The sequence below is a fragment of the Bombus flavifrons genome, chromosome 13 (assembly GCF_040668555.2).
Source record: "Bombus flavifrons isolate JBK064 chromosome 13, iyBomFlav1_principal, whole genome shotgun sequence".
In the NCBI taxonomy this organism is placed as follows: Eukaryota; Metazoa; Arthropoda; class Insecta; order Hymenoptera; family Apidae; genus Bombus; species Bombus flavifrons.
Window position 1 is genome coordinate 10054377 of NC_138454.1, and position 27777 is coordinate 10082153.

The 27777-nt window shown below is 41.2% G+C and overlaps 1 protein-coding gene across 1 annotated transcript in view; it reads right to left on the minus strand.

Moving 5' to 3' along the window:
- Positions 1-22501, minus strand: part of LOC138186341 (follistatin-A) — a 59651-nt gene extending 37150 nt beyond the window's left edge. The window contains exon 1 of the mRNA XM_069126140.1: positions 20256-22501. Within this exon, the coding sequence (XP_068982241.1) occupies positions 20256-20487 (232 nt within the window). The 5' untranslated portion in view covers positions 20488-22501. The remainder of the gene's footprint in view (positions 1-20255) is intronic.
- Between the last annotated feature and the right edge of the window lie 5276 nt (positions 22502-27777).

The following is a 27777-nucleotide window of genomic DNA, read 5'->3' on the forward strand; positions in this document are numbered from 1 at the left end:
ACACAGACGAAAATCAAGCAGCGCCTATTTTTATTTCGGTCAAAGAACGACCGAGATGCCTTTGCTCGATCCACACGGCCTTCATCGGAACACACTGCTTCTCGATTCTGTCTTCTTTTTCTTTTCTTTCTTTTACCTTTCTTTTCTCCTGCCGTCTCTCTTTCTCGAGAGAGAGAGATTTTTATCACGAGACTCGAAGCACGCTGTGAAATCATTCCGACGTTAAGAATACGCGATAAAATAACGTGGAATAATAAAATGATAATAAAGATGGTTATGGAAGATAAGCGTGGAAACGTACGAGTATCGTAGCATTTAATTTTAGTTGCTCAGCTTCACAGTACATAGATTTCTACGCAAACGAACGGGGGAGCATAGTATTTAGCATTTTAATTATTTAGAGTCCCACTAGGAAGTTAAATAATCTTTTAATTTGTATTAATAGCTAAGCACTGGCATTCCGTTTCTCTTTGTCTTAGTAATATCTACATAAATTAAGATACCGGTACTTCAATGTTTATGTTTTGTACAATTTTGATATTTTTGTTAAATAACCAAGAAATAAGGGTTTGACAAATTCTATAAGGATTATGGGATATCAAAGTAAAAAATAATAATTCGAGTAATTATTTATATCTTTATGCATGGAGATGGCTAATGAAAAATGTGATGTTTGCGTGATATATGAAAAAAAAGATTCAGTGATCGCGTTTGTGGTTACCGCAAATCGATGTTGTATCACAATATCATAGCATACTATTTTTCGCGACAGAAATTATTGGCGATGGTTCTTATTACCTGGTGAACTTTATTACTCTCGTATACCTGACTTACATAATATTCGATACGATCATGACCACACGAACCACATATTCCTGATCTTTCGACTAACGCCCATGCAAATGACTTTAATATGTATAGTAGTGTTGAAAAACATTTGCTATCTTCGTGTACTGTATTGTAAACGGCAACAAAATTTTTAACATCCCTCGCAAAGGCACTTTTCCAAGATCATAAAAATTTTGTCAAAAAAAAAATAAGGATTCGTCTAAATTTTATATATTTTTGTTTAAATTTATCGTCAACATCTTAAATCAACGATGTTCTATATTACTGTTACATACAAAGATGTTTTACCTTGGAAAATAAACGACATTCATCTTTAGAGAAATTATTCACAAATTATAATTTCATTAATCATAGTTTAAAAATTGCTCTATTAATTAAATCTACTTCGGAATAAAAAGAGAAAAATCTAACTACCTATATCGATTCCTACACAAGCTAATAATTCATTATTAGAACGGTTGAACGTTAAAGCTATCTCAATCCTTCTAAATCATCATTCATTGCAGTATCTACTATCGCCATCTCCTTTCGGATCTACTAGCGCCAATATTTCATTGCCTGCTGGTGTATACTTTCTACAGAGAGACGGTAGAATAGATCCCCCTTAATCCCCTTCCTAACTAAAAATCAATTTCCATCTCGAAACTAAAATTGAATTCGAAATCAGTCATGAAGTTAATCCTTCTTAACCCTTCTCGATCCTACCCTGCAAAATCTAAAATCAATTTTTCAAACAATTTTTCTATTAATACGTTAGCTCCTATTCACCCCGTTGCTGCGTTCTTTCCATCGAGTTGCATTTGTTTAAGATTAAAAAGTATCTCAATTTGGACAAGACGCGAAACAATTACTATTATAATTGCATAGGAAAAATCTTCGTAAGACATTACGTATCTTTTTTATTTGCTAAAATGAAAGCAAGCCTGAAAAAAGTTTAAAGATCCAAGCGGTCAAACTATTCCTAATCCACTCGCTTACGATCCCAAAAAGCTCGCTTACTCTTACGCGAAACGGAAGTTACCTGCCGAGCAAATAATATCGAAACGTGCAAACAAGAAACAGCCTGGTTCGTCTGAGAATAGCTTCGGTAGTTTGTGTGTGTGTGTTGCGACCCGGTTCCGCGACAAAAGTGCCGCGAAGCCATTATAATTAGTAATCCTTTGGGGCCGTCAGACATCACGGATTACGATCCGCCGATGGCGGAACCGCCTGCTTGTTACGGAGCGAAAAGGAAAGTCTGGGCGAACTGAGAACATTAATTCTCTGCAACCGCCGCGGCGCGGCTGTGTCTAGACCGCGCGACACAGCCACTGTTTGGCCCAGTTACGCCCTTCTTCTTCCTCCCTGGCCTTTCTCTCTCCCTGTTTCTCTCCGCTGGTCTACCTTCTCCTCTGGTTGATTTCCCCGCGTTGCGTCGTCGTCGTCGTCGTCGTCGTCGTCGTCCTTCCCTTCGTGTAATGCACACTACGTCGCTTTGCCATTCCCTCCGTTTGGTGGCTCGCTCGCTTGTTCGCCCCCCCCACCTCCCTCTCGCAGTTCGCTGAGAGCCACCAAGCGCACCGTAACCCGTAACGCGCACACCGGTGTGTGCTTCGCCTCCGGTTCTACAGTTCGTTATTTGCGAGCTTGGCCCAGATGAACGGAACTTTGAGCCAAGTCTTCTCACTCTCGAGTCCTTCCGCTTCTCTCTACCGCTTACGTCACCGACCCGACAACTCAGCCGCCACATACACTCGGACCTAACCGAGAACCGACTTTGGCACCTCGCAGAACATTATTCGTAGCAATCCGTCAGCGTCGCGTCGCGCTGTGACTCGCGTTTGCCGGGTCAACGCTGACTTTGAGACACCTTTCGCCACGAGATTCGTCGAATGCCGCCGTTCTTTTGCCCGTCGCGCACTGAAACTGCGAGTGGCTTTGATGCAGCCTCACGAGGAGGAGACACACCCCCGCGAGCGTAGGATTTTTTCACACCGTTCGGGCAACCGTGTACCCCAGACGCTATTCGCGATTGTCTCTTACGTCGTTCCTATTTTCCTCGTCGCGTTTTCCTTACGACGAAACGTTTCGACTTTGCGGTATGGTCGGGTTTGGAAAATTTTCAGATCATTTTCGGATCTCTCTCTCTCTTCTTACGGTATTTCTAACAGGAGTTGTTCCGTGTAATTGTATTTTATAATTTGAAACGAAATTGGGCAAATGGAGCAATTTATTTCTTCATAATCATTGCTTATATTTGAATTTGAAGCACATTGCTCTTGTATGACGAAGACTGTAGAAGAAGGAGAAAATAAGTTGCATTTTTATTTGTTATAGAGGAACAGCTTGAAAATTTGGTATTTTCCCTAAGCAATCTGATGTTTGCAAAATATTTGAGAACTATCGCAAAGTGAGAAGAGTGATATAACGATACGGTAAAAGGAAATTACTCTTGAAATTTAGAATTTAATGTCATTCTTCTCGTATTTTGCCAATGACTGAAATTAAAGATTGACAGAATGTAAGTGTCTTTTAAAAATAGACCCTTTTCGAATGTTACGCGGATTGATTTGTTAGGTTGAAAGAACGGGAATCGTTTGTAACGAAGGAACTCTAAATTTAGAGTACTTTATCTTTCAGCCTGTTGGTGACCGACGTTCACCAGGTTAATGGTAACATTGTAACCTCTTTCTCAAATGTTACGTTGCTTTTCTGGTAGACTCGAGCGAAGGAGGTGATCGCTTTCGACGAATTTAGAGCCTAAATTTAACCGAACTAATTGAATTTCTCACGCTCACGGACGCGACGTGTACCGTTATTAGCAGAAAAATACGTGTGTTTAAAAAAAAAAACGTGTAAAAGACGTAACACGAATTGTGTAACGCTTTGTCGCGAATCAAACTTTCCAAGAATTATTCAGAAATTCTCAACAATTTTCATGAAAACCGTAGAAATCGCAGTAATTTCATTTTTCATTGAAAAATCAAACGACGTCGTAGAAATCTTCGATATGAAATGTTCGCCAAGGTCAAGTTGCTCGTTATCACGTATTGGTATTTATCACGTTGCGAACTGGTGGCTTTAAGTTGCTTAAAGCTGACGGCGTGGAGCAAACTTAAGGTCCGCAGGTAGCACAGACGCTCCAACTTCGCAGCTAAGAATTCGCTTTCTGTTTTAAACAAAAAAGATCTATATAATCGCAATATCGTTGTTAGATTAAAATAATGTTCAACAGAAACGATATTCTTCGATCACGAAATAAGCGAAATAACGTTTATTCGGCGCACAAAAATCTCAAATGTTGCATGCATGACATTTATCAGACATCTGCCACCGTATATCCTGCAATTTCAAGATTACAAATAAAACCAATTTTCTTTTATTCGGATAAAAACATCCATCTGCCCCACTCGTTTCTCATTGCACGAAACGAGGAAGAAGATTTTCGCAAAGTGGAAGATTCGGTCGGTTGAACAGGCGTGCTTGTCAGACGGTTTTATCGTAAACAGCAGGATAATGCGATCGAGCCGGAAAAATCTCGGAAGACTTATGGGTCTAGACTCGAGGTTCTAGGCTCTAGCCTCTAGGCAGTGCCAGGCACGCCGGTATGCGAGATACAAGCTGCCGATTAAACTTCCTATCCGTTCTCCTGTATGTACATTCTGTTGCTTTGGCTTTCGCGGATGCACTCTGCCATTCTCGTGTATCAAAAACTGGAGATTTTCAACGGTAGCCTTCGGCGCATCCCTGCTACCGACCTCAGAGGACGGTTATCGAAAGGCCTCTTGAATTTCAAAGTGTTAAATAACCGGTATACCACGATACGATACTTTGAAACGCCACTTTTTCTTTGTAGTAAACGACGATACAACGAGAGAACATGGAAAAGGTTTTCACACGGATCATTTGAATTTTTCTTAGAGTACAGGTTCGAGAATACAAGAAGAGAATGTAAGAACGCATTACGAAAGAAAGTTCGGATCGTAAACTCGCGGTATCGTTGATGTATTAGATATTCGTCGTTTCTCTTGCGCCTTTCTATGTCCGAAGAAAGTTTGAAAATGGTATCTTTAAAAGATAGAACCAAATACGGAAGATAGAATGTACAAGGGATGTTTGATACAAACAGCGAATGGTAATTTATAATTTTGTTTGTGGAATACGCACCTTGATTATCCTGAATTGTCAAAATTGAAGCATTTTGAGTTACAAAGAAACCTTTTTTTTTTTTTTTTAACATTCTAAGAAACTACGTCGATCCTAAGAGAAATTCTCATGGAACGTTGCGGTAACAGCATCCTCCTTGCCCTAAAAAATGAACTATAACGACACGGGCTGTGCGAAAATCCCACGCAAACGCGAATTTTTCACGGTCCGCGCTATGTGGCTTTTCCAATTCGTAATTTCACGCCCGTTACGCTGGTCTCGTATGCACACACATGGCCGGGATCCACAGGAACCGTATGTCTCATTGTTCTCCGGCTCGTTCGCACGTTTAGCTCTTCCTATTATGCGAGATAACACCGGAAACCGGTTATCTCGGTTCCGATCGTGCGCCGATCATTATGCTTTTCAGGAAGCGCGACTTTCCCAAATACGGCTACAAATGGTTGAGAGTATACAAAGTCTTCCGACAGTGTTCCGTCGGCCGTTTGTCCGCTCGTTGTAATGCCGTTACATCGAACAAAAGACCCGTGCAAATATCTTGATAGCCATGGAATGTGCTCTCCAAAGACAGATTGTTCGAAAGCCTGGCTTTCTATTCTCTCTTCGTGAAACCTATCGTTATGAATGCAACTGTTTTGCATAAAGAAAGAGATGCAGGAAGAACTAGGATCCGATATTTTCTCTCGAGAATAGAGCTATTAAACGATTGATATTTTCTTAACGAATGATATGTTGTTAATCTGAATTTTTTTACCATCGATACGTTATTTTTAGCTCTTTCGAGTAGGATTTTTACGCTACTTTCGTTTTATTAAATTTCTTGCGAGTATTCTATTTATATCGCGTGTTACTGTCTCGCCAATTCGAATACTTCAATTAATTCTCGACAGCTGCAAATAACCTTCAGGGCATTGCCGAAGGTTGAAAATGTAATCCTAAATTGCTATAATGAACTGCTCCACTAAAGTAAATACGCTTAATTTAAATTAATGAATAAATTATTGTGACACTACGGAGATATTTATGGTGTCACATGTTGCTTTCGAGCAATAAACTTATGACAATATTTATCACATCTGGCACAGTGCGTAACCGTAGAGTAATTTAATCATAGGAAAATATAAATCAAACTGACAAATCAACTGGATTTATAATTTATGAATATATTAGACTAATTTAGAAAGGTTTAATGTTTCAGTTTTATACCTGGCCGACTATTGCGTGTAACTATTTCTCTACTTTATACCGATATCGATATCGCAAAACTCATTTCTAACATGTAAGGTAGCAAATTAGTTGCAATAAATTTAGAACGATTTAGATAAAACTTGTGTTTACCTTCTTCGTCAATTAAAATTCACCGGTCATTCCTGATCCACCGGTAATAACTACGTCTGTGAAAATCATTTAATTAAGCCGCAACACAGTTTCTCGGTCGGTATAAACCGATCCTATAATTTCTCTCCAAATAACAACATTCGAGACAACGTGTTCCCATAAATTAACTTCTTCGGTCGCCATCGGTTCGCGACAACGTAAATCGAATTTCGCCGGCGGAAGAATTACGTTATCACGTTAAGTAATAAATTACCATCTAATCGTAGATAAATTATAGATAACGTCATCAACTAGAGATTATGTAGCTGAAAATGAAGAAAATGTACGAAAGATCGTCGAACGAAATGCGTAAATCCATAAAGATCAGTCGTTTTTTCACTTTTCCCCTTCATTTCCTTTCTCTAATCGCGCCACGATCATTAAGCCATTCGCTTGCCATTTTTTTACCGTTCTAGTCGTTCCTTTATGCATAGGATATGTGAAAAATAACGATAATTTATTAATCGTCACCTAGTGTATAGATAATTCGCGTTAGATTAAAAGGAGAGAGGAACGGGGATACTTAATTTTTGAATATTTGATTTCTTTTTAATATACGTTTCATGTCATAGATATCGTGAATGGTACTTTTGGTATCGACGATACTCGATAAATACGAACAATTCTGAAGATCTGTTTTTCGAATCGTTTTGAACACCATCGTTTCGATCGCTTGTTCTGTTAAAATATATTCGTTACGGGTCGTTCGCTGCAAGTTTAAGTCTCGTAAATTGGAAGTAATCGTAGAGAAGCAAATCGAATGGACATTGTTTGCCTTTTAGATAGAAATTCACGTGCAACGGCGGTACGATGAAAGAAACCAGATGTATTAAGATACTGCCGCCTTAATCGTTGTAATTAGTATGGTATATGTTGCTATTTGCATATGCAAACATAACTTTTAAAATACCGCTAATTACCACCAGATGACGTTTGCACAAAAACTTAGAAGCGATTAATCCCGTTATTTTTCCAACGTATTGCATACAACGTCTCGTCTTCTTCCTTTTTCTTCTTCCTACAGAAATTAATTGCTTTAAAACTTTACGTTAGATTACCTAGAAAAATCGAACAAATCTTCTGGAAAAACGAAGCTGAAATTAAACTATCGAGATATCCACTAACGATAAGCAGAATTTCACGAAACAGTTTAAAAGTTTTTCCAAGGTGTGCATTAATCGACTAATTACCATCACCCGGCTACCAGACGGCGATGTATGTGAATGGTTTAACTAAATTTATTTTCCCGCGGCTCCTTTCTCAATAACAGCGCACACAGATACGTCTACCGCGACTGACGCCGATTAACGGTAAATCCGGCAGATAATCTCAATGAGCTTCGATCTAATCTTGCGTGTTTTCTTCGGCGGACGTTCCGCTCGTCGGGATTGCCTCGCCTTTCGAGATTGCATCACGTTTTTCAGCGTTAATAAACAAGTTATTTTACGTTGTTAATTAACCATGTTCGTTCTACATCCTCCCCTCATTACGATATTATAAATCCGAGCGACTCTTTCGTTGATCGGACCACGTCAAACGGTTTTAATTTCTCGTTCGACGATCGACGATAATTCAACACGATAATTCAGACGCAAGAACGGCTCGCACGATTAACGTGTTTAAACGATACCCTAATAGACACCGATCCAGTCAGTTAACTTCAGTTTATTTCCTTCGCGTCGGATCTTTACTTCATTAATACGTCCGTTTTAATTTTCATCGTGATTAACCCGTCGATATTTCGAGAAGCAATCCAGACTCGACCCCCTATATAGATCGTGATATAATATCCCAGACCGATTCTATATTTGCATGTTAATGTAATGCGATGTTTGGATTAATGTCTGAATCTAGGTCGTGAAACGGATGATTAGATCGGTGATGTCAGAGACCAAAGAATATTACGAAACTGCATTAGGAAGCGATGCATTCGAATAAGTCCTGAACTAATCGGAGAATCTGGAGCTCGTTGAGAACGATTATTGATAGAATCTACAATTTCAATTGCTTGTACGCTGTTAATTTTATAGAAGAGCGCACCGCTTACTACCAATGAAAAGTTAAAAGCGCTCAAGATAGCTCTATCTTGTTACGTAATAATTATTACCCTATCATTTCAGTAGCTTTTAGAGTTCATTTTTATAGATATTTCAAAGTTGACAAATTCATAAACGTGTCGCTCTTTTAATGTTATCTTCGTTGTATATATTCGATATAAGATCGTTTGTAAACTGGCTGCACTGTCAATTTCTATACTTCTCCATTGAAAGAAACCAAAAAGGAGCATCCTTACTTTAAAAACCGAAACAAAATAAGATGTTGATAAAACAAATCGAAATTACTCCACGATTGCTAAAGCTCCCACTATTGCCACGACCCAGACTGGTCCACGCTCTCGACAGGCCTATCCATTTCCTACTCGACTAAACTAATACCTTTTACGCCATGTCGCCACAGTACCAAAAATCCCGACGTCCACACCTCTTCGAGCGTGGAGGATCAGCGTGAAGCGTAAACGTATCCCCGCGAGCCTTTTCCGGGGTAGCGATCCCACCAGGGCTCCGATGAAATAACACGAGAAGAGTATCGCGGGATCGGGCGACAGCAGGTGGTAAAAAGATCGGTACTCGGCCGAACAGACGCTGCGCAGGCATTCGCGACGTGCCGCAGGGAGGCGAGTTCTTGCCGAGGCAAGACGGCCACGCGGTTAGTCATCAAGGTCCGGAGATTATTCCCGCGGACGGCGACCCGACCGGTTGACCAAAACCACAAGCTTCTCCCCCCGTTCGACCGTTCGTTCGTTGTATACTCTCGTCGTGCTCTCCTTCTTCCCCCTTTCCCTGGTTGTTTTGCCCAAGCCTTTCCTTTCTCTGTCTATCGTTCTCTTTCGCTTCTTGCTCTCCGTTTAACTCTCTGTCGTCGGAGGTGCGTATTTCCCTCCGCATTTCGTGGCCGCGGTTGCCTTCGTCTCGAGTCACCAGTGCGTCCGATGCCAACCGAGATCGAGTAATCTTATAAAGTCAACTGGGTATCGGGTATTGATGGCTACATTGTTGCGCGTCCCCGTCGAGAACGTCCCTTCCGTCGCACGGCAGCTTTCACGCGATCCAACCCACCGCTTTTTTACTCGGCCCCGCGATTTATCGTCGTTTCACGGAGGATCCACGGTCGGTCGACTGCGCTCGGTCTGGCCTTTCGTCGCCGTCGATCGCAACAGCTTGGACACGCCCGCTGCGGTCGCTGACGCACCCTCCGCCACGCTACCACGGTGTGTAATTTTTCGACGCTTGGCGCTTCATCCGGCTTTGGAAATTGAGCGATGGCTTCTTCATTAGAGATACTTTTAAGAAGAAAATCTTCTTTCGAGGATTCTTTGGCACTTGTCTATGACAGATTTCCAGCTATTTACGGCTGTTTGCAAATATCCTGTACGATGTATATAATTTTTACTTGCGCAAAACCTATCGCCGACCTATCAAATACTCTTAATTAATTGACACCTGTATCTTCGAACCTTCTCATTCTCGATATCGTTTAATCATAGAGCTTGAAGAAAATGTTCTCCTCTGATCTTCGATTACGATCGCTATATTCTTCGAAACTCGAACGTATCGTTATCTATGTTGTTACATTATTACGATCATTCTTATGAGAAAGATCTATTTGAAAAGGGTTAAATTTTAACCTTTGCCCCTTAATTCTTCCTCTCGTCCGTCATTTTTCTAATCCTGACCTACGATCGAATACCATTCTCACAGCAAACTCTATCCACAACGATCGACCATTTCTCCGACTTGGCTGCGATAACGTCGCTTTTATCGTGCAGGTTTTCGAGTAATCACTCTCGTTGTTGGAACTTGAAACTAACCGCACGCGCGCGCATAACTCAAGTGTTTTATCGCAACCTCATCATCACCGCAGACTGCGCCTTCGGCCATGCACGTCGCGTCGGTCTGTTTTTGCTACGCTACTCATATTAAAGGCCTCCGAGTCAAAGTGCTAATCCGATACGTGTGTACACGGGACGTAACTTACATACGCACGTATACACAACCACTCGCTTCGTAATATTCAAATACACTGCTCCGGTTCGCTCCTAACTTTTGAAAAACCAACGCTCGTTCGCGTCATTGTTTCGTCCCGCGCTCATTATCCTTGAGTCGGACTCTCTGTTTTCACCGATCGCCAAGTAGTTTCGGTCATCTTGCTGTCAGACTCGTTTCCCGCCTTTTAGAAGCCGTCGCACTGCGTTTCGTACGTTTCGTTCGAGTTCACGCTCCAACCTAACAATGAAAATTCGAGTATACGGTTTTCGCGTTACTTCGATGAAGTCGTATCGCGTGTTTCGGGTTCGTTTCACGCGTCTATAACATATTTCCCAGTTGTTTATTAGAATTTTTATAATAACAGATGCTTTCCTATTATTATTCGAGTGGAAGCGTGTCATAATTTTAAGGCTAAGACGTTATATCCACAGCTTTTTTTTTTTTTTTAATTATAGGTTAATTTATCAGATACACGTGAAATCTTTTTATAAGTATCCTTAAACTGATGCATCGTAAAATATACCGACAAAAGATCGTTTGTTATATAATGTATTGAATTTCGTATAAATGTATTGTACTAGGTTGGCACAAATAATATACGTCGTTTTTGCAAAGAAACCTTTAACTGCGTGTAGTTTCTTTACTAAACATTTTTATTATTCAAGTGCTACGTTAAAATTGCTAAGCAATATTTGCATAATATATTATTCGTCCTCATGAATAATATATGCTTGATGGTCGATTTACGCTTTGCAATTAAGAATGATATTCCATTAACAGGCAATGAGTACATGTCCTTGTGACATCGTACCAGCAGATATGAAAAATTCATCGTATTTTATACTATTGATTGCACGTTTTCGTCACATTCAATATTCCTCGCGTCAAATATCTGATAATGTACTAAACAACGTAAACAGATACAGGCGCGATGTTTCGCAGATTCGAACGAGAAAAAAAGAGTAAGAATATATTAATTCACGAAAACGATGCTTCTCTTGGGCGAAACTGTACAAACATGCCGCCCACTGATTCGTCCGAAGTGCAGGTTAAAGAGCTCGCCGACCCCGCGGTAGCATAATTTTACGTAACGCCATATCCGTTATTTTTCGCGATCGTTCGATCAGGTCTTTCGATAATGTGTTCAATAACATTGTTCAATAACGGCACGACATAATTGATTTTGGAATCATGATTTCGAGCCTAACACGCGATCCATGTGTATTGTATTACAGGATATTTGTTTAACGCTACAGCTACTAACGACGTGCAAAGAATCGTTCGAACTGTATCCTTGCAAATTTGTACAATTTCTATGAAAAATTAGAAATTGATCAAATTGACCGCTTTGACAATTTCACAAAGAATTCATAGAATCGAAGTTTTACGGGATCGTTAATTTTTAGCAGCATACTATATTGCTTTTTACTCGGTTGTCTTAAATTAAAACGAATTATGGAAGATCAAAATATTTATTATCTCTTCTTATCGTAATCTCCTAGATCACGTTATCGATCTAGTTATATTTGTTTATTAAAAGTCTCTTATAATTAAAGTTGCTTAAATTGAAGTTCGCAAAATTTTTCAAGATTCTAATTGTAAATCGTAGTAATGAAATAAAAGTTCGGACTTCTCTGGAAAACCAGTGTTCTCCATTTCAGAGTTAACCGTCATAAAAGTCCAAAAGACGGACAACAAACAACGCAGTATGCATATGCGTAAAAAGAAAATCGAAAAATTCCTTTAGTTGTGTGAGCGAAAAGGATCTCGTGCGCGCCGGATTACGTAACGCAGCTGATTTGACTAAAAATATCGAACACGAGGATTATATTCCGTAAGCATCTAACGTTACACGCTCGATCGAATAACGCTGGACTTAGGAAATTTTCGTTCGCGTTAACGAACGTACGACAGTACGTTTGTTCCGGCTGCCCCGTGTGGCCCGGCACGATCAATAAGATCGACAGCGTACACGCGAACAGCCATATTTACGACGTGCAAACGTGATCGCGTAAATGCAACGCGATGCGGCTGATTGCCGCGCTCGAGGAGCTACACGGTACGGCGCGCTTTCGCTCCGTCAAGTTGCCAGCAATGCACGAGGAACATTTTTCTTCTCGTCGTTCTTCGTTCTCTGTTTTCAGTTGACTTTTATAAATACGATTATAAATATCGTTACTTATCCTGAGAATCGTTACGTTCTTTCTTTCATCGGTGGACTGCGAATTTTTATGCAAATTCGTATTTTTATGAGCAGAAGTAAAGAAATTGAAGCCAAGTATAGAGATTTACTTTATGCTGTAAATAGTACAATAGCGGTACTTCTTCTTGGGTATCCTATACGCTTTCACGAGCATCGGAAAATTCATAATCATCGGAATATAATAGAATCAAAAATATTGTACGATAATATTTGATTAGAAACGTAAAACGTTAAGACGAAATAGAGATCTGGTGCAAAAAAAATAATATCTTCTCTCAATTAGCGATACATTGAACTGACCGGTGTAAGATAATGCTTCAATTCCTATACGTTTAAAGAGACGTTGCGATAGTGCAAAAACCAGGTCGATGCCTAGAGCAGTTTTAACGCCAACCTATTTGTCATTTGGAGCGAAAGGAGTTAACGAGGAAACTGAATACTGCTTTGTATAACGGTTGAACAATTCCGTTCTGTGTTACTTCGCAATCTATTCGCTATTACCTTTATAGAAAAAATGCAGTTACACAATTTGTTCAAATAACATGCCTATAAATTTTCTTCCATCCATTCCACTTTTAATACCTACCGCTGCAAAACGTAAATTATTCATAATCCTACAACGCTAATCGAATAATGATCCCCGAGGAGCCAAGATCGTCGTTAAAGGAACTGGCAGAATTAACAAAATAAAAATACCAGGAAATTCGCAAAAATACAATTTCTCGTATTCTCAGATTCGTTCTCCTAAACACTACGCTCGTTCATGCAGCCGGTCCAGCTCAGATACCTCTAGAAATTCCTCGAACCATCCAACTCATCCCCTGAGTACACCTAACTACCTAGCCGTACATTTTCCTGCTAATTCGGCCGTTCAATCCCCAAAACGATAATGGACACGAAGTAGTCAGTCGCGTCGGATCTCGAGAATCTCTGAAATCCTCCATAACCGTCGCGAACGCCCCGTTGTCCCGAGTATTCGAAAGCACCATCATCGGTCGCCGGCGTCTACTATTCGTAGCCTCAGAGACGGAGCCGGCGAAAAGGCCTGCCACTCCTCCCTCTCTGACGGGGCCAAGGAGCCCCGTCGGACTTCCCCTCGTGGAGTCGTCGTCACGAGGGCGGAAAACTTCCCCCTTTCCTCTCTCTTTTCCTCTTTCTTTTTTCTTACTTTTTTCGAAAGGCAACGAGGAATGTTGGTTTGTTTCGGTGGAACGAGGAAAATGGCGCCAGAGAGCAGAGAGAGAGAGAGTGAGAGAGAGAGAGAGAGAGGATCGTAACCAGACCAGAGAAGGTGGAGAGTCCTCTCCCTCGCGCGTGGTTCACGCTGGTCAGGCTAGCCCTACACTCTTTGCTCTCTCGGTCGAGAGAGCGGCTTCGCGACTCGCCAGGCCCTTCTGGCCCCTCTATCTGCCTCTCTGGCCCTTCGTTCCTCCCTCGCCTCCCTGTTCGAGGACCTACAGGGTCCCTCTGCCTCCGTCGTCGTCCTTCTTTCGCTCGGTGGCATCGTCCTCGCGTCTACAGCCTCTGAAGCTCCACTCGCTGATGCGGAGCACTGACCCGCAAACTGGTTCCTCCATTACACCAGGCTTTCTCCCCCTCCCACCCTTTGCTCTCTCTTACGATATCCCTGTCTCTTTCCTCCCTTCCAACGATTGCCCCCTCGACTTCTTTCTTCCCCTTTCTTCCCCTTTCGTCCCTCTGTTTCATCGTCTTGGATCACTTCGATTCCCTCTAGTTTTCTCCCTCTCTCTTTCACTTTTTTTTTCTCCGTTTCCCCTCGCGCCCGATCTCTGTGTCTCTTTTACTTACAATTAGCCTTCCTACGTCCGTGTCAGCTACTGCAACCCCCTACGGGACGATCGACCTCGTCGAGTCCGCTGCAGATTCGACAAGACTGCACAGGCCCGATACCCTTCGAGCTTTTCTCCTTCTTTCCCTTAAGTCGTCTTCCATCGAAGTATACGACTCGGCATTTTCTACAAAAACTCTTTCCATCGCCAGCGGAACAATATTTTTTCTCTTTATTCTTTCGCTTGACTTTTTCCCAAAACTAGAAGCTTTATTTGCCGATGTAAGAAACTCGGGTCGTAAAAGCTGCAAGAGCCGAGTCACAGTTAAAGCGGACAGACGATCTTTAACCTTTATCGTTTCAGTGAAACAGTTAACCATAACCTCAGACGTTTCCAAGGAACAATTGGCAAGTATTCGCGAGAAACGACGATTCGTCGGAGCATTGTCGTCGGCCAGAACTACGTGTGACCTAATGGAGTTTCCGAGAGCTGTTTCGCCAGACGGTGTACCGCTTGTTCGTCGCGTTTTCCCTGCGGCGAGTCGCGCCGGCAGACGTGGAATTAGCGCTGAATTAATTCGCACTTTATCGCCTGTACGAAGGCGAGCGACCACGCGTTTCCACGCCCGGCTCGGCGTGCATCAACGCCACTAATTTCGCTGGCAACGCGCGGATAATTGGCGATCGTGGCTCGCGATTGTTCACCGCATCCTCCGCGTCCTGCTGCCGGCCGACAAACAGACCTTCGAGACGCGCTTTCCTCTCGCGTGACGCGCGATCGATAAGTGTTTGAAAATGCTCTGCGAGTACTCCGTTCTTTCTAGCGCCGATGGATCGAATCGGATCGAACGTTCGATACGAAACAAGATACGATCGTGATTGTCCTTCTTCGGTTTTCTTTTTATATTTATCGATCGATGATTAATCGCGAAAAGGCAGCTCTCGTTGCTTGGTTTTTCTTCCCACTGTTGTTCTATCGTCATTTTTACGATCGTTCTATCGATCGTGATAGAGTTTCAAGCGGGATATTGTGTTTAGATCGTTGGAAAAATTCTTCTATTCTTATGGAGGTAATAGTTATTCGTCCGTTGTGTCCATTTGACATGACGTGATAAATGCAAAAACGTAGGCATGGCTTGTATATTGCTTTGTTATTTCTGATGAATTGCAATATGTACAATCTTATTTTTAAACGCGTGGAATTCTCGTTGCTATTAAATTCATACTTTTCTTTAGTCAGACAGTTTATACAAATTATTCGTCTTTCCTTTCTCTTAATATTATATTGATTTTATTACATGTATATGTACCTTACTTGTATTTTGTTATGTATATATTTTTGAAAAACGAAGCTCGTTCGCATTGCAGTATTATTTGTTATTCGTGCAGACTCTCAACGCTCTCTATATCTCTGTAATCTGTTTAAAACTCTTCCATAATACAAAACGTAACCCTGTTGCTTTCTCTCGGAATATTTCTCGGTAGTGTGAAATAATTTTCATTTATTTGTGTATCCAAAATAGTAGATACAGAATACTCGAAGAAACTCTCGCAAGCGAAGAATTCAGTAGGCGTGTTCAAAAAATTTTGCAGTGTTCACTTTGCAAATCTTTTTGTATCCGTGAATGTATAGAAATTATCTAGTTCTTAGAGTAGAGAAACGAGGCGATGACGCGAGCAACGCGTCAAATAATACGAATCGAATCCAATTAATTGCATTAGATAATTAAGCTCGATTTTACGACCTATTATTGGCTATGAGCTAATCGTCCTCGTTACAAGCATTGCAACTGTTCTAGTTGAAGGAGAAAAACCAAACTGAAGGATAATCTCGTTACATCTGAACCACAGTTTAAACCAGTTTTAAACATTAAATAAATCACAAAAATTTGAAACGTTGAGCGAATTATTTGGACTTGAATTACAAATTATTTAAATTACCTTTCGTTTATTTTGTTATTTTTATTCCCTTATAGAAGTTTATCTAAAATTTCGTACACGCGAGAAAATTAAATTTAACAAGTTTTTTATTTTACATTCGAACCAACGTGAAAGCTGATAGTTTCAGCAACTTTTCCAAAGTGTCACGAATTTCATGTGCCTAGCGAAAATAAATTATACGACACAGTCCACTCGCCAGCATGTCCTTTTCAATTATGACAATTTCTGCCTTATTCGCATACTCTCCCGTAACATATTGCAAAAGTTGGTCGTGTATGTCTACGATAATTATCGTTGGCCGATAAAGTGTCCATTGCGAGATTTCTGCGAGTGTAGGTCGCGTTTTAAAGAAGGGGGCGTGATTTCTTTCGTACGTAAGCCTGCGATCTCGTAATGCACGACAGTTGGACGATTAGCAGCCGTTTTAAATTACGTGCAAAGTAGACAATAATAGAACGAGAACACCGGCTACGCGTCTTGCCGCGAGGTAAAAACATTTAACGCTTTTGCAGTAGCTTGTCGACCAACCGCGACAGTAGTACAACGAGAATTTCACGAAATCTGTCTACTTTATCTTCGATTATTGGCAAAAGAATAATTTTCCATGAATATCGAATCAATGCCAACAATTCGACGATAAAGATGAAGATACTTTCTAAAAAATTTCACTGTCATACACCGAAACGATAACGATTTCTATCGAAAGTGCACATCTTCGTGAAAGTTTACATGTTTATCGGGAATCTCTAAAAGTCGAAGTTAAGAAAGATCGAAAATCGCAGTTACCCTGAACCGAGTTTCGTAGAATACATCGAAACGAAAGAATACTACGAGAAACTGAATCGTGCTTATTTAAGGTATTAAGTAATAAATACCTTTCTATAAATACTTATATGCTTCCAGCAAATTCGCTCGTTTTACAACATTTTGCAGTCTCATTTCTCGGTGAAGTTCTTCTTAACAGACTGGCGGGAAGTAGCCAAAATAAACGACGTGAACAAAAATAAGTACCAATCGTCTACCTGTTACGTTGGAAAATAAGAAACTTACGAACGATCGAATAAAATGGAAACGAATCGACAATGCGATCGACAACGGAATCGAGACACGTTTACGGTGACACAGTTTATTCTAAACGCGATAAATAAACAATCCGTTTGATCGATTGTTCACCGTTGTTTGCATAACGAGAATTGCGATCCTGCTAACAATCGAAACACACCCTGGTTCGAGTTACGTCAACGCCAGTTGTCATTTAGACGTTAACCATTGTCACCGTTGCAAAGTGTTCGCTAATGGTCTGCAACCAATCGAACGATCTTCGATCGACCGAATCGATCCCCACACAATTTCGTAGAATTTCACTGTCGTTGGTTGCATAAAATTCGTTTGCCTTGGCATAGTTATAAATGGTAATTAATAGACTGGGAATGTTTATGAAAATTTGTTTCATCCGCTAAATATTACAAGGGATACTTTATTTTTGATATTTTACATAGCTTTACGCACTTATTTTCCATAAACGTATAAAGATTTCATTAATTAGATACAAGTATCACTTACAGATTAATGGTTTATATCGTTAACGTGTTTATATCATTTATAATTCAACGAATGATAATTGATTTGAAAAAAATTGAAAAGCAACAGTAAAACGGCTAATCTTTACAACGATTGCGTTTATTTTGTTTTCGTGTCGTTCTTTAACATAATTTCTTGTCCCAAAGGAGAAATTAAGAAATGTTTCGCGACTATTGTTGCCAAAGTATTTAGAAGGAAAAGAAATTTAGATGTTTCGAAGATTCAGAACGTACTCTGTTACTTTTTCGAAGTATCTAGCGAGTTTCATTACTGACTACTCAATTACGAAAACATTTTCTTCCGCAACTAAAAGATTTTTTTATTATACGTATATCAATAATGGCGCGCGAATGTGAAAGTCATCAGGCTATCTTCAAGGCTACATCGCACTTTTGTTGGATTCATAACGATTTTCTACCTTTCACACATCTGTCGACGATAAATTCAATATCGGTTCGCAGCCGATTCTCGGACGTTCAAATTTTTGCAGAAAATAATCGAGGGAACGTATCGTGATAAGACAGAAAATACGGAAATCGTAAGTGGCAAATATTCTTGCGCGTAACTATTAAAAACGAAAACACGCTGATTAATAGTGGCGATACGTATTACACGCGTATAATTTTAAACAGGATACGTGCGACTTGCTCAAAGTATTGCTAATAAATATACGTGATTGTTATGTGACGTTTATTGAGGATATCGATAGCTGTACGTAATTAGCAGCAACTTTAAGAAACATAAAGAACATCGAGTCCTGATGTTCTTAATATGTACAACATAAGCGTACCTACTTAATCAGAACGGCAATATCTGCCGGACTTTATACGATTATTATTAAAGTAAAAGTCCAATAACGAAGGTCTTTCGCACATAAAAATGAAAAATGTAGGAGTACAATGATCCACTCTTTCGAAACATCCTGACATCTTTATGACATGGAGCAGCTGCGTTTTAATACAGGCGACGCGAGAAATTTGGGACGATGATTTCTATCGATTAATCGCGCGATTAATCGTACGATTAAACGTCGTTAACTTAAGAATTTAAACGTACGAACAACTCCGGTTTCGATAAATGTCGTGGTAATAAAGATAAGAGAATATATTTATTTATATATTTTCTTAAATATCTTTTCGTAAATTTCTTCGAATTTATCTCTTTTTTGTATTAATACTAATATACAGATTAGATTTGTTTATACGGTATTAACTAAACAATTTTCTATCGATATTAAATCAATCGTATAGAATTAATTAACGAACAAATACCAGAGAAATTACATTTCGATCGTACTTCGCTACAAATGGTTCGACATAATTCAAGAACCACCATCATCAAAAATAACTTTAAAACGTTCAACATGCTTTATAGGTTAAACACATAATCAGCAGCCCGTTACATCAAAAATAATTTCCCAATTTCCCAACCATCTGGTATAAACACTTTATCAGACATCTTAACTATTCGGAAGAAGAAACACTAACAATCTTCGTCGATTACGATTAATTGACAGATGTTAGTTACAATGAAACATATAAGTTAACAATTAGAAGAAACCCGACAATCTCGGTATTACGATAAAGCTGAATTTTGAGGGAATTTTTACAATTATAAAAAAAATTGTAAATGATTTTATACGGAAAACTGTCACAAATCTGTCGCCAATTCAAAGTTCGATTCAATCTATGAAAAGCTGTATCGTCTGCTCGCACTAAATGTGCTTGCATTTAAATTTATTAATTTTAATACTACATAAATACTCCGGACGTGAACGATTCTCATAGACGACGCGCTATTTCCTATACTCATCGCTGCAAGTATAGTGTTTTGCACGCTGTACAAAATATCAATTAGACGCTACGCATATATTCACGTTGTTACTCTGACTTTTTACTGAAATGTATCCGCACGCTTGTTTATATTTAGTAGGATGTAACTCAATTACGAAATTACAGTTAAGTGGAATTACAGTGATTTTATCCTTCGTACGAATGATCGTCATATAATTATGTAGCGTAGAATATCATGGCACATTAAGATCGAACAAATCAACGTTCGCGACTGTCGAATTTTGCGACCATTTTTTTTACATTGAATATTACTTATAATTTTCATAACGATATTAAAATTTAGCGGAGACGAACCAATTGTGTATTTTCGACAGAAACAAAACGACTTACAAAAGATCCTTGAATAAAAGGATTATTAAATCTCGTAACATTCTAATTTCTCAAAAACGATGAATTGATCTCGATAAAGTTTATCAATTTCATCTCTGTACAACTTACTGCGTTTAACATAAAGTAAATATTGGACTCACCCGTGGCGGACTGGGTCTGAAGCAATAGTCCGATCAGCGAAACCAGGACGTAAGTGTTGTACCGGGGTGCCACGATACCCCGTCGCAGGGTCGTCATCTCAGGCGGCCCCCGCCAGGTGCCCCCTCGAGCTACCGCCGCCCCTGCGACCGCCTTCGGCAGCTTTGGCTTCTTAACTTCCGCCTTCGCTCCTGCCAGCTCCACGCCGCGTAGTCCTCGTGCTTCACATCTCATCTGCCACGCCGCTGTCGCTTCTTCCCCGTCCGGTGGCGACCGTCCTTTTCCCCGAATCTCGTCCGGAGCGTTTTACCACGTATCGGGCCACCACCACCTCCACCTCTTAGGCCACCTCGTCATTTAACACACCGTTTCGCTGAAACGTTCGATCGTTTACAGTCACGATCCCCCAACTCGAGTCGTGTGCCGGCTCCTTTCGAACCGACTGTTAATCGGGCCACTCTATCACTTACGTCTCTGTACTGTATATATGTATAGTGTGTATACGTTTACGTGTATCTAGTTTACGTGAGACGTAGACTGTATATATATATATATATGTACGTGTATGGAACCACCGAGTAGAACTCGAGTCGAAAAGATTTTCTGAATTCCGAAATTTTGTTTATATGTCTTTCACGTAACGTCCCATCTGCCTCTGTGCGTAAGACGTAAAATTCGGTTACGGGGCGGCCCGTTCCACGTTCAACCTGAGCTCTGCGCCGAGAATCGGTGTCACGCGACTATAAGGACGCGCAGAGACGGTGCCACGCGAGATCGCACGCGATTAATATCGGTTGCATTTTCGCGAGAAAGTTTCACGTACACGTCGTTGTGACGCGACACACCGCCTGTCAAGATCCATCGGAACGACCGCCTTTGTATTTTACCGACTTCCTCGCGATTGAAAATTTTACGATCGTCTCTTTCTCCTTTCTTTCTTCTTGCTTAATTTTCTGTCATACAGAATGCAATTAAAACGATTCGAAATAATTGACACTCGTGTCAGGTTCTAAGACAACTGGCTTACAGTAAAGGGACACTGTCCTTTCTCGTTCTCGATGGAATATTAACGATCCGCGTGGAATCCGCGTGTCCGGTGAAACTTCACGTCCGATAAACGCGACTCTCGAGAGAAACTGTAATGCCGAAAGAGGCACGCGACGAGAGCGAGAGACAGGATCAGTGCGAGAGTAGCGGATCACGTGTCCGGTGAAGGAAACTCACTGAACATCACACCATCCACGAGGAAAAGCACGGCGCGACAACGAGGGGAAAAGAGCGTTTGGCGGAAGCCGAGAAATCGATTCGAAACACCTGTAGAAGAAGCGACGTGTTTCTGTTCCGTTTCGTTCCGGCGTGTGGTCCCCAGCCTGGAACAGCACCAACAGAGTGTCCTGTCCTGTGCACCACCAGCGGCTTGCTTTCTCGGACTCCGTCTCTCTGTCTATGTTCTTTCCTCTTTTTATTTCAAAAGACACGCGTCTTCCGCTTCCGAACTGAAAATCGTCTCATGGTCACGTCACTCGATGATTCACCACCCGCGTACTAACATCATCCTCTCATTTCTGTCCCTTCGTCTTTTCCTCTTTATTTTTCTTTATTTTTCCCCGTTCCTGCGACCGTGACGAATCGTGAAAGTTGGCGGAACACGTGGACACGATAAGCGACGAAGAACAGCGGCGAGGCGCGAAAACGCGGTCACCCTGGGGTCTCTTTGGCGGCTATCGAGCCGTCAACGATTCGCGCGGCGAACGAGAGCCGGCTCCTCGACCTGCCTCACTCACGGATCCTCGTCGATCGTCCGGCGAGGAGTGACGACGAGCACCTCTCGTTTTCCGAGCCGATGCTTTCGGCGGCGGTGTAACGTACGACGACGACGACGGCCTGTGAGAGCTCGTCCGATCGTTCGTCCGTTCGTTCGCTCGCCCGCTCGCTCGCCTTCGTCTCGTCTCCTATAGCTCGTTCGTTCGTAATCGTTTGCTCGACCGTTCCGCCTCGAGAACGAGCGCGGGTAGTTTCGTGGCGCGCGGATTCGTCGGATGGAAACCAAGCGCGCACGAGGCCGCCCGGCAGACTGAGAGTAGCAGTCGACAGTCGACAGTCGGCAGGCAGCAGCGGCAGCAGCAGCAGCAGCAGCAGCAGCAGCAGCAGCAGCTAGTAGCAGCAGCCAGCAGCAGCAGCCAGCAGCCAGCAGCAGCGGTACAAGGCGGAACGTTTCCCCGTGTGCCGAGCGAAGCTCTGCAAAAGCGGTCTGCACACGCGGCCGCGCTGTGTTATGTTGTCCCCACTTCCCTTCTTGGAGCGCGCGATCGCGGCTGCGGCTGCGGCAGCGACTCGCCTATCTGCCTGTATGCCTCTATGCCTTGCCTGCCTTCCTCCTCTATGTCTGCCTGTATGCCTGCCTGTTTGTCCGCCTGCCTGTCTCATGCATGCATGCATGCACGTTTCGCCTCCTTCTCCACCACCGACGACCTCCTCCTTCCTACTTACTCCTTCTCCTTGCTTACTCCTACTCCTCTTCCTTCTTTTCTCCTTCTCCTCGTACTTCTTGCATCCTCCTGCCTCCCTTCACTGCGGCCCCCGAGACTGCCTTCCTTCCTTCCTCCAAACTGCTCCATACGTTCTTTCCACTCTCTATCTTGCCGTTCCTCCTACGCTTTCCTTCTTCTATCTTTCCATCTCTTTCTTTTCTCTTCATTTTCTTACCTCAGTGTATCTCTTCTTTTCCTTCTTTCTATCTCTCCTTTCTATTTTTCTTCTTCCCTGTCGCCTGTCGTCTACGTTTGTTTCTTCTTCTTCTTCTTCTTCTTCTCCTCCTCCTCCTCCTCCTCCTCTTTCTCCTGGTCTTCTTTACTCTTCCGTGGTTCTTCGCTTTCTCGTCCTTCCGTTTTTTGCGAAGGAGACGCGCCTCTTTGTCGGGACCCGGCTATTAGGCTTCGCCGGTTCGCGATACCCCTCTCTTTTGGTTTACTTCCGGTATTCGTCTCTGGATGGTGGAAGGAAAGTACACGCCGCGGGAGATTCGATTTTGGTCCGGTTGTCGTCCGCCGGACGAACAGGAGGATCGGTCCCACCGCACGTCCAGATATTTTTTGCCCAGTTTCGCGATATTTATAGTACAGCCGCGTTTCTGTTTGTTTCGGATGCATAAATTGTGTAAGGCCTCTTTTTTCGACGAGGATCCACAAGCTTGAGAAGTGGGGAGTAAAAAAGAAAAGTAGTCGAGAGTGTCTTCTTTGTTCCCTCGTCGAGGGTCGTTAACTCTAGTCCCTCCGATGACGGATTTTTCGGATTCTTTTTGCGTCGCGCGCGGTGAGAGGGGACGAAATTGCAAGTGCGACGAAAGACGATTCTCGCGTTCGAGCGTAAATCGACTGCGTGAAAAAAATAGCTTTCTTTAGAAACGCTCTTTTTCCTTTTCGCGATAAAAGCTTTTAAACATAGTTAAATGACATTCGTGATCGACCGATTGGTTTGTTTTTAGTCCTCAAGCATACTATAGCACACGATTTATTTATATAGTAGAAAATAAAGAAACAGTGGGAAAAATAAAAAGAACGAAGCTTGTGAAAAGACCATAATTTTTATTATCTTTTAAGCGAATAAACTACGATAACTTATTACAGTTCCATTTTATTTTAAAAAGCTTGTTTGAATTTTCCGGACAATTTTAAAGTCGTGCGGAAATTTCATAATTATATTTTTATACAAACTACTGTAGAAATTACTATAAATAGTGCTACAAGTTATGTCTGTTAAATACACCTGCGGTAAACTTCCAAAATTTTATAGAAAAAAGAAAGAGAGACGGTAATCCGCACTTTAATTCATTTTCGCGCAAAAATTCCTACAATTTCATCTGTACGTTTGAATCGAGAAATTTTTCTCCATAAATGATAATAATAGTAGCAAGGAAACAATAGAGTCGACGATCGAGAATCGCGTTTTTCCTTTCACCCGTTTCGGTTTCGCTTCTTCAGTTTCCGTTTGCACTAAATGGCCCATTCTGTTTTCTTGCTCCTTCGAGTCGTGTAACGGTTTAATGATTGTTATTAGTACTTTTACCGCGGTTTGTTTTGTAGTCTGCGAATAAAATTGAACGCGAGAGTTGAAAAGTTTTTGGTTGTACCTCGTTCATCCGCTCGCAAACTTTTGCTCCTTTAGTTTTAAAAATTGTCCCTGTCTCCAACGATTTTACACCGATTCTTTCAGTTCTTTGGGTTCTAAACTTCTTCTACGTTTTTCTTTTATTCTGAATTATATAAATTAAAGTACATGATTTAATTTTTAACTCGGTCTTTAAATCGACAACTCGATAATTAAAAGAAAAATCAAAGTTCTAAAAACAGACGAAAAACAACACACTACAAATATAGTCGAATATAGTCGAAATTTCTTTTTATTTTTAATTGAAACCAATCTTTTCATTTCGTAAATAAAAATAAATTTGTTCAGCCTTCTTAACTTTATACAATTTATATATTCACCATATTCGTATAAAGGTCATAAACATACTCAATTGAACAACCTCATAAAATGATACGAAACAATACTTTTAAAAACACATGTAATTTCACGATTCGTTTTATTCGTTTGCTACACGGCTAAACACTTAAAAACGTTACTTTTTCTGTTACTCGTATCGTGCAATTTTGCCCTTTCTATAAGAATATTGAAAACAAACACGTTCTCCCGTGACTCTCGAAACAAAAAAGAGAAAAAGAAAAAGAAGAAGATGTGAAAAACAAAGAAAGCAAAATCCTTTACTCCTTGCAAACAATAATGTAGCAATCTAACCACTTTCAAAAAAAAATCCTAACAAGAATTAACCGGAGATGAAGCGAAGTATTAAATTTCGCGGAAAAGCAAGTAGCGAAGAACCTCATCCCCCGTAACTGTGTCGTTCTTTGCAGTGAAGGGTTGACGCTTACCGAGCACCCTCAAACCGACGAACACGCGGTTGCGTGAGCGACGCGAGTTTTACGAGGCAGACGGGATGCGGATATCCCCGACATCGAGTTCCTTCGAATTGCTTGTACGAAATCGCGGTTACGTGTATATCATGTACGAACATATTTTACATACATCACGATCACCAGTCACCGTGTCGCTGGTCCGTGTTTTTAAGGGTGGCGTGCGTCGACAGCCGCGTGGAAGTTCGTGCGTGAGGGCACGCGTCCCCGCGGATAAATCGTGCAGAACGAGCGCGACGATGCAGTAGCGAAGTACTGTGTTTTAGTCCATTGAAGAGCGTGAAACGGGGAATAGAAACGGACAGCGTGACACACACGCACGACGGCGAACGACGACGATTCGAGTTGAGAGAAGAGGGTCGTAACGGCGGCGACCTTGCCTCCGTCCCGGTGGCAAAGTGCAATAGTAATTGGTGGATGCACCGGTGCTACGTCTCTCTTTTATACCGGGCGGCCACGAGAAAACGGTACCGCCCCCTTGGCCACGTGACGATACCTTTGCAGCCGGACCTACCACGCGCTTCTTGCAGCGCACCCCCTTCAAACGGTACAACCAGAACCCCCACCAACACCACTTGCACCCTTCCTTCCGCGCTTCCTTCCGTACTTCCTTCCTTTCTCCGTTTCCTTTTTCCGACTCTGCTTCCTACCGTCTTCGTACACTTGCTTCATATTGCTAAGAAAAGGAGGAAAATAGGGATGGTACAGGGGTAGGAATTCTTTTCACATGGTACGAAGGTGTTGGCGTTGAGATGCATCGAGATGGTGACGAGTAAGAGGTTGATTGGGTGGATCGAGGGTGCATTGGAATTTGAGGAACGTGGCTCGGGGGTGGTTTTATCGAACAACGAAGTGGTATAGGTAGAATTTAGGGGTTGATCGCTACGTGATATTTGGAACAGTGTGTCGTCTTGTAAGAAGAACTGAATTTTTGACGATGTTGACGACGTATATATGATGAAATTATATTTGTTATTTTTCTTTTTTCACCAATGAGAACGGATAAGAGGAGATGATCGCCACGTGGAAATAAAAATTGATGGGCATTTGTACGGTCTTCTCCTTTTTTGTGACACGACGTTTGATTTCAAAAAGCTGCGAGGGAAAGTACATTGACTGAGAGACGAAAGTTTGAAGTTTTCTGCGGAATGTAGATAAATCGTGTAAATTGAATAAATAAAGTGTTTTGGAAAATGTTTGGACGTTTATTTCTTAAGATAAAGGCCAGGGGAAGAATGTTGAAATCGTCACGATTAACGCAAAGAAATAATTTATTGCGAAACTTTCTACTCGTAAAAAAATACTCTTAAAAATATATCAACATTTTCATCACGAAACATCAAGGAATATAAAACGCAATCACTATCGCTATTATACTTCACAACTAAGAGAGTAATAAAACTTCTCGTTTTCGCAAGAAAAGAGGAGAATCTGCTATAAAACAAAGTAACAGCAGTGTTAAAAGGCTAAAGAAAGCCTGAACATCGTAAAAATTTACGAATTATCTTTTTAAACTGCTTCCAAGAAACTTTTTCGCGACAAAAGATTGAATCCAGAATGGAATTGGTTTCTTTTCAGCTTGAGAAGCGTTCGAAGGGACGCGTATAAATAAAGGCAAGATAAAACGTTGGACAATGTCACAAAGTTGCAATGGAAGGTAAACACAGTTGAACGAACCCATCATTTTAATGCACCGTGCAATGAAATTCTAGCGATTCGAACCGAATTTTCTCCATGACGATCTGCCTTTTATAGCAGAACTCAAGAAATCTCAATACGGATCCCGTTTCATTCGTTCTTCTTTCTTTCCTATCCTCTGCCTTCGAGAAGAACTCGTCGCTGCAAAGGGAAACAAACGTTCCTTTTTAAGATCTTCTGTCTAGACGCGTTCCTCTTCTTAATTCACCATAGATTTCTCGTTTACGTAATGCGTTTTGCGCGAGAAGCACCCTGAAAATACGAAAATTATACGTTTGTCTGTATCTCTTCTTCATTTCGAAATCGAGAAGATTGCTCCTCTTTCTTTACGCGTTGATAATCGTAATTGTACTTTCCATTTATTGCTTCTGAAATTCTTTCGAGAGAGAAACTTTATTTTACGAATGAATCTTTAGATAGACGCTTAAAATAAAAAGTACAATTAGAATAATTTTTGAAATAGATTTCTAATACTTCTGATAGCATTGATCCATATAACTTTCCAATCCCTTGAATTAATTACCACGTTACATATTTATTCACAAAACTGTCCGATCAAAGAAACGGGGTTAAGGATACTTCTCAGACTTTAAAATAATTCTCCAATCGATTAAACATTCCACTCGATAAATAACTGGTTCGTTTCGTCGTTTTGATCAACCGATAACCCGGATGATCATACCATATTGATCGAAACCCAAACTACAAATTCTCGCAGATTTAAAAACAGCTGTTCAAACGGCTAAACCCTTCCACAAATCTAACCGATGGATATTCCAAAATTCCGCCATATATTGATTAAAACTAAAACTAAGAATCTTTTCAGATTTGAAAACGAACGTCCAATCGGTTA